Raw genomic sequence first — 13728 nt, 5'->3', positions numbered from 1 at the left:
TGCATGAGCTGTGCGGTCACTGATCTGTCTCTGCATGAGCTGTGCGGTCACTGATCTGTCTCTGCATGAGCTGTGCGGTCACTGATCTGTCTCTGCAGAAACTGTGCGGTTACTGATCTGTCTCTGCATTAGCTGTGTGGTCCCTGTTCTGTCTCTGCAGGAGCTGTGCGGTCACTGATCTGTCTCTGCATGAGCTGTGCGGTCACTGATCTGTCTCTGCATGAGCTGTGCGGTCACTGATCTGTCTCTGCACTGACCAATTTTACCACCTCCATGTAGTATGAGGTTCAACAGATATTGAATACTATGAGCAGATCGTGTCTATAAAGTCTTATACTACAAAATTGGTCAGTGATTGGGCAACCATAATTAAAAGTGTGTATTAGGCTTTAAGCTGGGTACACTCATTAGATAAAAGTCTTTGGAAAATGAAAGATCAAACATAATCTGAAGATACATTTTGTAAAAAAGTTAACAAAAGGCCTCTACAGATAGCGATGAAAGATATGTGTCTCAATCTTTCAGATCCACCCAAGAGGATCTGATCTGCAGACGATAGTTCGTTAAATAAAGTGTGTACAAGATCTGCAGAAAATGTCTTCCCACCTGTGTGGACAGTGCATGCGTGAAATGGAGAAAAGGAAAATGATCAGTGCTTCCTGACAAACCTCTGCAGTAGATTGATTCCTCGTCTTTCACAGACCTCTACCTCATGAATACTCAGCTTAAAGCCTGGTACACACATCCACTTTTGATTGGCAGATGACTGGCCATTTTACTACCTCTATGCACCATGAGGGCCAACAGATTTTTAACACTATGAACAGATTGTGTAGGTAAGCTCTCATACTACATGTAAGTGGTAACATTGTCCAATGATTTTAATCACAAATTGGATGTGTGCACCCGATTTTAGGCTAGGTTCACACTGACATTTGGGGCATGTTGCACTGGACAATATCATCACATAGATAACGTCATGCAATGATATTGTAATAAGTGTAAGATGTGGAGTGGTGGAATCTGTCGGCATAATGTGAGACATGCTGTGGCATATCGTTCAACATGCATGTTTACAGTTGCAGTGAAGGATATTTTGTGAAAACAATGGTCTCCCACGATGCTTTGGGAGGACAATTCTGCATAGCTAAACAGCCTAGGCTAAGTATCACTGTGAGGGCGGTGTTACATAGCATTATACAGCAATGTATAGATACAGGAAGTGTTTGATGCTGAACCCAGGAAAATTACTGTGTGTATCCTGAATAATGTATTGCATTCTACTGTATGCCACTACAGGGCCTCTTTAAGCACATTTATGAAACTTATGAAACATAGCAGCACATGTTCAGCTCATTCCGCTGCCTCTGATTCATTAAACAGACCAGAGCTGATCAGCGTCTCTGGGCCTCCAATGCTCTGCTGCTTTCACAGGACTGCATGTGACTTACAACGTGTCCTGTGTCAGCCCTGCCAGATAAGAAGTATTTGGGCATCAGGAACATTCCGGAGTGAGCGATCGTCCAGCGGAATCCTGTGCGGAACGATCTGCAGCGACATCAGTTCCAGATCAATTGTTTATAAAAGGCCATTTGGAGGTCACAGTGAGGAGGCGGGATTCATTCCTTCAGGGATTCATCACCAATGTCATCTCTCATTTACAGGTAGGGCATGGGTTACACAAGTCACCCCAGCTGGCTGCTTAAATCTCAGGGGTCTGCTGCTTTGCGACAAGCCTCATGTCATGCTCACTTTGTAGCCACAGAAACACCTGATCTGAGGGATGGACCCCTTTATCGGAGGAAGCGAAGCAGTGGTTGGGGTCCCTTTACAGCTCAGTTCCAGGGGCTGCTCCCCTGTAGTTACACCTGGGGCTTAGGTCAGGCATGGGCAAACTTGGCCCTCCAGCTGTTAAGGAACTACAAGTCCCATAATGCATTGCAGGAGTCTTACAGCCACAGTTATGACTCATAAAGGCAAATGCATTGTGGGACTTGTAGTTCCTTAACAGCTGGAGGGCCAAGTTTGCCCATGCCTGGCTTAGGCTCAAAAGGAAGGGGCATTGCTAGCCCCAAAGATCAGTGGCACGTGCCACGGATCTATTCTGGGGTGCCTCAATGGTGGGCATGCTGGGAGTTGTGGTGCATCATTCAGGGGTATGCTGATGCTGTGGTGCTTCTTTGTGGACATACTGGGTGCTGTGGTGCCATGATGCCTTTATGGGGGCATGCAGGGAGCTGTGGTCCTTCTATTTTTTTTTTGTATTAATGGAGAGGGGGCTTCATCCAACATTTTGATGGGCAGGCCTACTTAGACTCCTGTAAAGTTCATGTACATTTGGCTCCACCCATGACCACACCCACATTATGGTGCATGGCCACATCAATTTTCCAGCTGGAGTGCCCAAAACTGCCCTGGATCTCTCAGGATCCTAGCAAAGCCCCTGCCCAAGAAGTGGGAAAATCCTCTGAATTTCTCTCTACATATAGTGGATACTTGCTGGTCTTTAGTCCCTGAAGCCTGTGACTTCCTCCTACAAATCAATCCTTATGGCCCATACTCACGGGCAACTTTTTGGCCTGTCGCCAGCACACGTGAGCGTGTGCGCGACAGGCCGGCGACAGCTCGTCGCCAGGTCCCTCCGCATACACGCGGCGGAGGGACCTGGCAACTGATGCAGCGGAAGCTGTCGCTGTTGCGCCTCCCCCCGCCGGAACCCCAATGTATTTTTTATCTAGTTGCTGTCGCTAGTCCGCGTATTCACGGAGTTGCGGCGGCGACTGTCGCCAGGCGATTGAGCGGTTCAATCGCCCGGCGACATCAGCGACGAGCGACAGTTCGGGGTGCGCGCCTGTGCAACGCCGCATACTCACGGGCGACCTGTCGCTGCAACACGCGCGTGCCGCATGTTGCGGCGACATTTGTAGCCCGTAAGTATGGGCCATTACTGCCGGGTGTAAAAACTGAACTTGTACATATCGGTGATCGATAGTCAGGTCTGATTGTTGTTCTCTGCGCATCCATTACTGTTCCTGTCTGCTTTAAAGGAATACTTAAGTCACCTAAAAAAAATGACTTTTACTCACCCGGGGCTCCCCTCAGCCCCCTGCAGCTGAACGGTGCCCTCGCCGTGTCCCTCCGATGCGCCTGGACTCGCCGGCGGCCACTTCCGGTTTGGCCGTCACCGGCCGACAGGCTGGGAACGCGGCTGATTATCCGCGTCCCCGGCCGCAATAGCATTATAGAGGGCGCTATTGCGGCCGGGGACGCGGATAATCAGCCGCGTTCTCAGTCTGACGGCCGGTGACGGCCAAACCGGAAGTGGCCGCCGGCGAGTCCAGGCGCATCGGAGGGACACGGCGAGGGCACCGTTCAGCTGCAGGGGGCTGAGGGGAGCCCCGGGTGAGTAAAAGTCATTTTTTTTAGGTGACTTAAGTATACCTTTAAGTATACATTCGTATTATTATAGTTGTTTAATTAGTCAGTGATGAAGGAGCTAAGAGTAATTTAGTACGAAGCAGGGAATTGGGCGTCTTTTGAAATATCGGCACTGAGGGAACATTGGCATTGAGGAGGCAGGCTCCCAAATTAACCTATGAATGTGGATATTTCAATAGGCCGATTAATACAGATGTTCAATAGTAAAATATCGGTATTAAATACTGATATTTTACTATTGGGATTACTGGGCACCCAAATTTCCATGTGTGTTTTTTTGATGTTGGCGATTCAGTGACTTCATTCCCTTTCTTTCCACAAAATAAACTCTGCTGTCATTTTGGAGGACTTTCAAGTTCTGGACCTTTGTTCAGGTAGCCACCTCTGATATGAATTCTAGATAGATGGAAGCATCTTGCGTTATTCTTGGCAGCTCTCTGGGGGCCGCCATCTGTGACATTTTCCCTCTTTTTGATCCCGCTCCACCCATGCCTTCCGCTGGCATCAATTCAACCAGGGGACTCTAAATGGCCCGTTTACACTGGCCAAATCTGCAGCATTCAACCGCTGGCAAGTCGGGTGGGGAAACACTGCCTATTCCGGCTATGGCTTGCTGTCCAAAGCACACTGCGATTCTGGACGGCATGCTGCAGTTTCCCGTAGCACGCCCCCGGACCCCTAGAGCTGTGCATGGCATGGCTAAGGCCAGGGTCACACTTAGCAGAAACGCATACGTTTTCCACTATCTTCTATGAGGAAAACTCATGCGATTCTGCTAAGTGTAATCCTGGCTTAAGTGATTCGGGCTGCAGCTTGCAGGCCGCATGCCGTGGCCGAATCAGAAACAGCCACAGCACATAGTGAAAATAAGCCCTAAAAGTATACCAAAACTGAGAAATATGGAGGCTATTCCCTTAATACAGAGGACAATTAGCCAGCTACTGGGTTAATGTTTTGCTTCTCGCACACAATGCAAGTTAATGGGAATTGAGAATTTAAGCATTCCGAATGCGAAAATTTGCATGCAAATGTGAAGTTAATGACATACAATTTGAAGTAAATGCCTTCACTGGTGGCTGGTTAGTGTAATGGTTAAGGCTCTGCCTCTGACATAGGAGACCAGGGTTCGAATCTCGGCTCTTGCTATTCAGTAAGCCAGCACCTATTCAGTGAGGAGACCTTGGGCAAGACTCCCTAACACTGGTACTGCCTACTGAGTGCACTCTAGTGGCTGCCTCGGAAGCACTTTGAGTCTGATAGAAGAAAAGCGCTATACAAATATAGGCATTATGGTATGCCTCGGTATATTGCAATGCAAAACTTTGTATAAAAACATGAAAAAATTAAATAAAAGGGAAAATTCGTAACCTGAAAAAATCACAAATGCAAAAAACACAGAAGAAAGCAGCCAAAATTCAAAGGGATAAGTTAAAGTGAACCTAAAGCCAGGCAAAAAAAATGAGATTAACTCACCTGGGGCTTCCCTCAGCCCCCTGCAGCCGATCGGTGCCCTCGCAGCTCCGCTCCGATGGTCCAGGACCCGCCGGCGAACACTTCCGGTTTGGCCGTCACCGGCCGACAGGCATGATAACGCGAGTGCTTGTTCGCGTTCCCAGCCTGTATATCGCCCCCTATGCTGCCATTTCGCGCCTCCTGGCCGCAATAGCAGCATAGGGGGCGATATAAAGGCTGGGAACGCGAACAATCACTCGCGTCCCCATGCCTGTCGGCCGGTGATGGCCAAACCGGAAGTAGCCGCCGGCGGGTCCTGGACCATCGGAACGGGGCTGAAAGGGCACCGATCGCCTGCAGGGGGCTGAGGGAAGCCCCAGGTGAGTTAATCTCATTTTTTTTTGCCTAGCTTTAGGTTCACTTTAAGACTTCCTTAAAGGGACACAAGCCAGGAATAAAAAAATCTGTTTTACTTTCATGGGGCTTTTACCAGACACACAGAGGGTTTCGTGTGTCAGCCTGGGACACACAGAGGGTTCCGTGTATCAGTCTGGGACACACATACATGCAGTCACACACACACAGAGGGTTCCGTGTGTCAGCCTGGGACACACATACATGCAATCAGACACAGAGGGTTCTGTGTATCAGCCTGGGACACACATACATGCAGTCAGACACAAAGGGTTCCGTGTGTCAGCCTGTGACACACAGAGGGTAGTGTGTATCAGCCTGGGACACACATACATGCAGTAACACACACACACAGAGGGTTCCGTGCGTCAGCCTGGGACACACAGAGGGTTCCGTGTGTCAGCCTGGGACACACATACATTCAATCAGACACAGAGGGTTCTGTGTATCAGCCTGGGACACACATACATGCAGTCACACACAGAGGGTTCCGTGTGTCAGCCTGGGACACACAGAGGGTTCCGTGTATCAGCCTGGGACACACATACATGCAGTCACACACACAGAGGGTTCCGTGTGTCAGCCTGGGACACACAAACATGCAGTCACACACACAGAGGGTTCCGTGTGTCAGCCTGGGACACACATACATGCAGTCACACACACAAAGGGTTCCATGTGTCAGCCTAGGACACACAGAGGGTTCCGTGTGTCAGCCTGGGACACACAGAGGGTTCCGTGTGTCAGCCTGGGACACACATACATGCAGTCAGACACACAGAGGGTTCTGTGTGTCACACACATACATGCAGTCAGACACAAAGGGTTCCATGTGTCAGCCTGGGACACACATACATGCAGTCAGACACACAGAGGGTTCCGTGTGTCAGCCTGGGACACACAGAGGGTTCCGTGTATCAGCCTGGGACACACATACATGCAGTCAGACACACAGAGGGATCTGTGTGTCAACCTGGGACGCACATACATGCAGACAGACACACAGAGGGATGAGCATGGCGAGTACCTGTTATGTCATTGGCAGAAGCGTCGTCGCTGTCGGAAGGGGTGAATTTCAGGGTGTCGCTGCAGCCACTGGTCACAGACAGGCTCTGTGATATCACTAGATCTAGCATTTCCTTGCACCTGTAAAAAGAAAAATAGAAACAAAATTCTAAATAATGTATTCTGGAGAAGCCGCCTAGAGAAATTTCCACGCATTCTATAAATATTGAAACAAGCCACCTGAATCTCATTCTTTATTTAAATCGCAGTAAAATAACATGCAGAAAACTTCCTCCACCTAGCAGAAAGCAGGGTATAAATGAGGAGCGGGCTCCTATGGGACTCAGAACACTTCAGCGCTGCCTGTTTGATGAGAATGTGAGGGTGGGACTCCAGGAAGCCCGATTTCCTCTGTGTTGTGCCTCAGATGTGTACAGGACATACAGTTCATAGCAGGATCATCCACAAGGCAACCGAGGCTCGTGCCTGGGGCTCAGTGGTTGTCAAAGGGCCCAGCTGTCACCTTCACTGACCCCTCTACACCTCAGATTACCAAAAGGACCATAAGGGCCCATTTCCACGGAGTGCGAAATCGCAACTGGAGTTTTTGCATTAACACTAAAGCCCCTTGCACACTGGCCATGCTGCGTCACTTCACCGTACTGTTCCCAGGCTCGGATTTACATCACAGCAGCCAATAGGCACATATGTCCTGTAACCCTCCGTGATCCTACAAACCCCCGGCGAACTGCATCGCAAATGTGCTGGCTGGCCCAGCTGTCACTTTGTCCCATACTTCCCTTGCCCGTCATAGGCAGCTACAGGTGCCCCTTAGGGCCCATTTACATTTAATCAGTTGGTACGCGTTATTTGCATAGCAGTGCATTGTGAAAAAGATTTCAGTTAAAACGCGTTAAGTGTAAAAGGTGCCATAGGAAAACATGGGACTTACTTTAAAAATCTGTTTTTTTTCAGTTAAAAACCGAGAGCAACTGATTAAGTGTAAAAGGGCCCTTGGTATTAGGTAGCCAGGGGTATCCTCAGTATTGAGTTGCCCCCGACTGAAGGGAGATCTGATCAATGGAATTATTATTGGTGTGCACTTACTAACTCCTTGGCTTGCACTATTTGGTCATTGGAATGCCAAGACCTGGGTGAGTAACCTCTAATTTACACTCCCCTCAGGACTCTGCATATGGAAGAAGGGAGGGAGGGATTTAAAGGGAACCTAAACTGAAAGAGATATGGATGTTTCCTTTTAAACAATACCAGTTGCCTGGCTGTCCTGTTGATCTCTTTAGCTGCAGTAGTGGCTGAATCACACACCTGAAACAAGCATGCAGCTAATCCAGTCTGACTTCAGTCAGAGCACCTGATCTGCATGCTTGTTGAGGGGCTGTGGCTGAAAGTATTAGAGACACAGGATCAGCAGGAGAGTCAGGCAACTGGTATAATTTTAAAAGAAAAAATCCATATAGTTCTCAGTTTAGGTTCCCTTTACAAGACAACTGAAGTGAGAGGGACATGGAGGCTGCCATATTTATTTCCTTTTAAACAATACCAGTTACCTGGCAGCCCTGCTGATCTATGGCTGCAGTAGTGTCTGCATCAAACCAGAAACAAGCATGCAGCTAATCTTGTCAGATCTGTCAATAATGTCAGAAACACCTGATCTGCTGCATGCTTGTTCAGGGTCTATGGCTAAAAGTATTATGCTTCATACACACTTGAGATAACAGTCTTTGGAAAATGAAAGATCACAGACCAATTTACCCCATTCCATGCAGTATGAGAGCCATCCTCTACACAGTCTATTCTATGGAGCTGAACTCCCCATCAGATAAAATCTTTGCAAAATGCTGCACACAAAGATGCCCGTCAAAAGATCAGTATCTGCAAAAGATCTGTTCCTGCAAAAGATCCATTCCTGCAAAATGCATTTATAGTCTATGGGATCTGCAGATCATCATACACACTTGGTTTAACAGACTTCATCTGCATATCTGGCAATCATCTGCAGATCTGAAAATCCACCCTGTTGAATCTGTTCTGCAGATGATCTGCAGATGATTGTCTGTTAAACCAAGTGTGTATGATGATCTGCAGATCTCATAGACTATGAATGCATTTTGCAGGAATGGATCTTTGGCACGAACAGATCTTTTGCAGATAATGATCTTTTGAGTGTGTACAGACATCTTTGTGTGCAGCATCCTGCAAAGATTTTATTTGTTGGGGAGTGCAGCTCCATAGAATAGACTGTGTAGGTATGGCTCTCATACTACATGAAGGGGGTAAAATTGGTCTGTGATCTTGCCTTTTCCAAAGACTTTTATCTCAAGTGTGTATGAAGCATTAGAGGCAGAGGATCAGCAGGGCTGCCAGGCAACTGCTATTGCTTAAAAGGAAATAAATATGGCAGCCTCCATATCCCTTTCACTTCAGTTGCCCTTTAAGGAGCAGAGTGAGCCACTTTTCTCTCATCAGGCGCCTGTAGGCAGGTGCCTACAGTGCTTTATAGTAAATCCGGCCCTGACTCTCCCCGCAGTAGCTCATCGCAAGGCAGTTGCGAGTCTATGGAGACTTGCACAGTCGACACGATGCGATGCAGCAGAAGTGTCCAAATCGCGGCCGTGCTGTCGCAAAGGCTGCAGGGCATTACCACATGAACTGAACTTACAGCACAAATCATCCTGTATGGAAGTCAATGGGTGAAACAGGCAGTGTGCACGACGGGACATTGCGGTTTAATGCGACGTTAAAGTCGCAATGTGTCTGCGTTAAGAGATAACGCACTGCAAGCAGTGAGTTACCACAATGCAACATTTTTAATGTTACTTTAAAGTCGCACTGTGAACGGCCCATAGGATTATCATTGCAGTGCGTTAACCCGCGTTATAAGACTTTATAACGTGCGACCATAACGTCCCACCGTGAATGCAACCTTAGATAAAAAAGCATGCGTTTTCCTAATCACATTACATTTGTATGTGTGAATTCAGATGCAGAAGGCACAGTATACTAATGGAAATAGGCCCTGAGGGTAAGCCAAAGCTCACCCTTGCCTAAGGGTTGTTTCCCCTTTATCCATATCTGGTACACAGGTGATCAGAGCGGATGCTGGCAAGAACTGCTTCCATATTTCACTATCTTAATACTGCTATCCAAGGACTTCACTAATTCAATAGAAAACAGGTTAAATATCGCAAGGCTGGGTCTGTAAGTTAATATTTATACGAACATAAAAAAGGTGTCCAGCTGATGCTACCTTACTTTGCTTTGGATATGATTGGCGGGTTAGACTCCAGGAAAAACACATTTATAGGAGTTTGGAACACAGTGAAAAGCTGTGAGCAGCGTACGTGTGGATTGGCGTGGGAGGACTGGGCACCAGGGCTTCACTCAGACATTTGGCACTTATTCCCCCTCATTCTTCTAATGCCTAAACCGAACCTTCCCACATAACAAAACCTCCCTTTCTGTGCCTAACCTTAACCTCTCCTCCATGCCAAAACCTGGCATACTGACACATAGACCAGACTTTAAGGGCTCGTTTCCACTATTGCGGTGTGGAATCGCCTGGATTCCACCGCTGATGACATCGCATGCGGATGCGATTCCCCATGCGTTTTTGCCGCGAATTCGCATAGGTGAGGGTATATGCGATTTTAACCATGTCACTGCCTGTGTGAATTTACATTGGTACCTATGCGAATTCGCGGCAAAAAACGCATGGGGAAACCGCATGCGATTTCCCCATTAAATACATTGCATGCGATTTGCCTGCATTCCACTCGCAGGCGAATTCTGCGGCTCTTTTGTGCATTTTTTCACTGCTGAAAAAAACGCACCTCAACAACGCTACAGTGGAAACAGGCCCATCCACTTGCATTACATGCTTTGATGCGGATTCGCGATAGTGGAAACGAGCCCTAATGCTAGCCCCTTCCTGACAGTCCTGTCAGGTGATCTCTGCGGAATGTTTGGTTACTAAGAGTTCTGAAGGCAGTGCAAAATATACCAGGTCTCCTTGAATGCTCTAAAGTTTAGACAGCAAATCTAGCTGCAAACAGCTTCAATAGTTTATGATTTATTCCTGTGATACAATGAGGGCAGCCATGTTCTGTTTGTCACATTACACACAGGCAAGCTGATAGCATTTCCAGCCCTCAGCCTGTGGAAAATTTCACTCCCCTCACCTCCCTCCTGCCTCTGAAATCTCTGGCTAGTTAGCGCTCTCGCCTTGCAGCGCTGGGTCCCCGGTTCGAATCCCAGCCAGGTCAACATCTGCAAGGAGTTTGTATGTTCTCCCGTGTCTGCGTGGGTTTCCTCCAGGCACCCCGGTTTCCTCCCACATCCCAAAAACATACAGATAAGTTAATTGGCTTCCTCCTAAAAAATTGGCCCTAGACTATGATACATGCACTACATGATACATACATGGACATATGACTATGGTAGGGACTAGATTGTGAGCCCCTCTGAGGGACAGTTAGTGACAAAAAAACCAATATATATATACTCTGTACAGCGCTGCGTAATATGTCGGCGCTATATAAATACTTAAATAAATACATAATGCTCTGTGAGAGGAAAATTCTGTATATCTAATCAGCAGGGATGCATTCAATATACAGCAATATATACTTTAGATAGATATAGGAAGTGTTTCTGGTGCTGAAACCAGGAAAATTCCCATAAAAGTGGGTATCCTGAATAATTTACTGCATTCCACTATATGTCACTGTAGCGATAGGAATATGGAGGTTGCCATATTTATTTTGTTTTAAATCAGAGCAGTTGCCTGGCTATTGAGCATATATTTTGGCTTCAGTAGTATCTGCATCACACAACTGAAACCAGCATGTGGTTAGTGTAGTCAGACATTAGTCAGAGCATCTGATCTGCAGACTCGTTCTGTCGGCAGAGAATTGGCAGGACATCCAGGTAACTAGCATTGTTTACAAGATAACAAATATGACACCATTGATTTTCCTCTCACAACAGGTCCACTTCAACCTTCCAAGTCAGCCTCATCTACATGGTACAATTTTCCGTCAGATAGGATCTATTAGATCATTTCCAACCGGTCCAATCGGATTGCGTTAGATTTTGAAATAGATTTTGGGGACTTATCAAAGCAAAATCTATTGCAAAATTGATTTGAAACAATTTGAACGTCTACACATGATGCAATTTCTTATTAGATCTATCTAACAGATCCATCTATCTGATGGCTTTAGATCCAGTTCACACTTGAGTGGATGCAAAATGGGCTATGGTAAGTGGATCCGCAAGGCAATCTGTCCATTTTGCATCTGCTCTGCGTCATCGGCTCTGCATCCGGACGTCTGCTTCACCTACGATCACTTCCCGTGCCCCGATTGCTTCCTCTCGGTCCCTTTACTCAGCCCAGTGGCCGGCAGGAGCATGGGGCTCTCCATGGGATGCAATAGGCCAACTCTCCCTAGCAACAGGGAGAATTTTAATTGGTTTAACATGAGCGAATTAAAATTCTCCCTGTTGCTGAAGATTCCCATTGGTCTTTTCTGTCCAATGGAGATCCCCATGCTTCTGCCGGCCACTGGGCTGTGTACAGAGACTGAGCGACAGCGATCAGCAGTGCAACGTGTAGCGCGGGGCAGATGCGTTACCCCTGCAGGCTATATGGGGAAATGCATCCGCCTGCCCAGGATTACCCGGATGCATCCCCAGGCTCTTTTAGCCGGGTGCGCCACCCAGCTAGATTTGGTGACCACCCGGCTGTCATCGGCTCACCTCCTCCTATGCTGTAAGCAGGATTGCCCTGCATCTTCATCTCGCCCCACCCGGCTGCTTTTTCATGCCCCCTGGATGGAAAAAAATTCTGGGGAGAACACTGCGGATGGCACAGAACTGCGGCCATATACTGCAATGGATCCCGCGGATCTGCTGCACACTGACAAGTGCGAGCGGCTCCTATAGAATAATCCAGCCTTGGCTGTAGTTACATATTAGTAATACTACCAACTACTAATATCAGGACGTCCAGTCACTAAAAGCTGCTAGCAGAGACACACATGGAATGATTCCTGCAATGGCTCAGTAGAATATCTGTTATTCTCAGTGAGATTGAGGACAAGTGATAAGCCTGTAAACTGGAGTCTGTTTAATGTGCTTAATTCTGACCTAATATAATACAAATGAGGGACACAATGCGCCATTCTCCCTGCTCCAGACGTTTTAATAGATAACATGAAAAATGTGCAGTTAATTAGCGTGTAAACGGAACAAGACAACAAGGAGCAGCGCGGCTGCGGCGGCACATGCCCATCGCAGATCCTGAGCCATTCGCTAGGCCTGTCGTCACTCGGATTCCCCCAAGGCATGAGTGACTGTGGAGGAGGCAGGAGGGGTATGGAAGCCCATGTCAGGGAGCGGAACTCAGGGGATGACAGCTGGAGGTGGAGGCAGAGGGGGGCAACTGGGGCCACTTCAAAGCCTCCCTGTGCTACAAATGGATGAAAAGCAGATGGAATCCCCCAGCCAGGGTTTCCACAGACCACCAAAACCACCAGCAGGCTGAACTGCCTCTGCTGAGGACATCTCGCTGCTGGCAACAGATATAACCTGTGTACAAAGAGGCAGCCTCCTACCTGGGGAACCTCACAGGAGCTGACACTCTGTGTATGTAGGAAGGCAGAGGTGATGTCACTAAACTCCGGTACAGTAGCTGCTTCATCTATTACATAGGTTCTGTAGTGACATCTAGTAGAATGTAGATTGTAATACCCACTATGTTAATCTTCCAGAAACTCTACCTACAGCTATATATTGCTGTAAATTGGTATGTAGCCCCGCCTGCCACTGAGGCTTAGCCTAGGCTGTTTATTATGCAGAATTCTCCCCTCCCCCCAGCATTCTGATAGACTAGAGATCTTTTCTACTGGCTTTAGAATGCTCAGTAAACAAACATTCTGCAGGGATCACCTGCCAGTACTAAAGATGCCACCACTAGTGATAAGTTTTAGAGTATAAAACGGGGAGGCGAGATTCATCAGGTCCATACAATAGTCAAACACTGAGTAATAAAAAAGCAATTTTATTAATTGCTTTATTTTCACTACATTTCCTCTTTACAGATCCATTAGCAGGCCAAATATTGGACACGAAAAATTATAACATTTAGAATACATGATACACATAAAAATGTGCATTTGTCTCTGAGTAAAATGACCTGGACAATAACTTCACTCCTATGTCCGTCACTTACAGTATCTAGTACATATCAGCCAAATCTGACAGGTTTTAGACTAGTCCAACTTTTTATGGGGGATTCCAACTGGTTTATTGTATTTTCAAAAGCACTAAGGGCCCGTTTCCACTTGTGCAGTGGGAAAAGTCGCGGAAAAATTTGCATGCAGATGCGAATTTCGCATG

At 47.2% G+C, this 13728-nt stretch overlaps 1 protein-coding gene across 10 annotated transcripts in view; it reads right to left on the bottom strand.

The window, feature by feature from the left end:
- EYA2 (EYA transcriptional coactivator and phosphatase 2) overlaps positions 1 to 13728 on the bottom strand; it is a 252785-nt gene that overhangs the window by 114502 nt on the left and 124555 nt on the right. For all 10 annotated transcript variants that reach the window (XM_068262947.1, XM_068262944.1, XM_068262949.1 and 7 more), the window contains one exon: positions 6332 to 6450. In XM_068262947.1, coding sequence (XP_068119048.1) covers positions 6332 to 6440 — 109 coding nt within the window. In that variant the 5' untranslated portion in view covers positions 6441 to 6450. The remainder of the gene's footprint in view (positions 1 to 6331; positions 6451 to 13728) is intronic.

Source organism: Hyperolius riggenbachi, chromosome 12, assembly GCF_040937935.1.
Source record: "Hyperolius riggenbachi isolate aHypRig1 chromosome 12, aHypRig1.pri, whole genome shotgun sequence".
In the NCBI taxonomy this organism is placed as follows: Eukaryota; Metazoa; Chordata; class Amphibia; order Anura; family Hyperoliidae; genus Hyperolius; species Hyperolius riggenbachi.
This window is presented reverse-complemented; position numbering and strand designations above follow the sequence as displayed.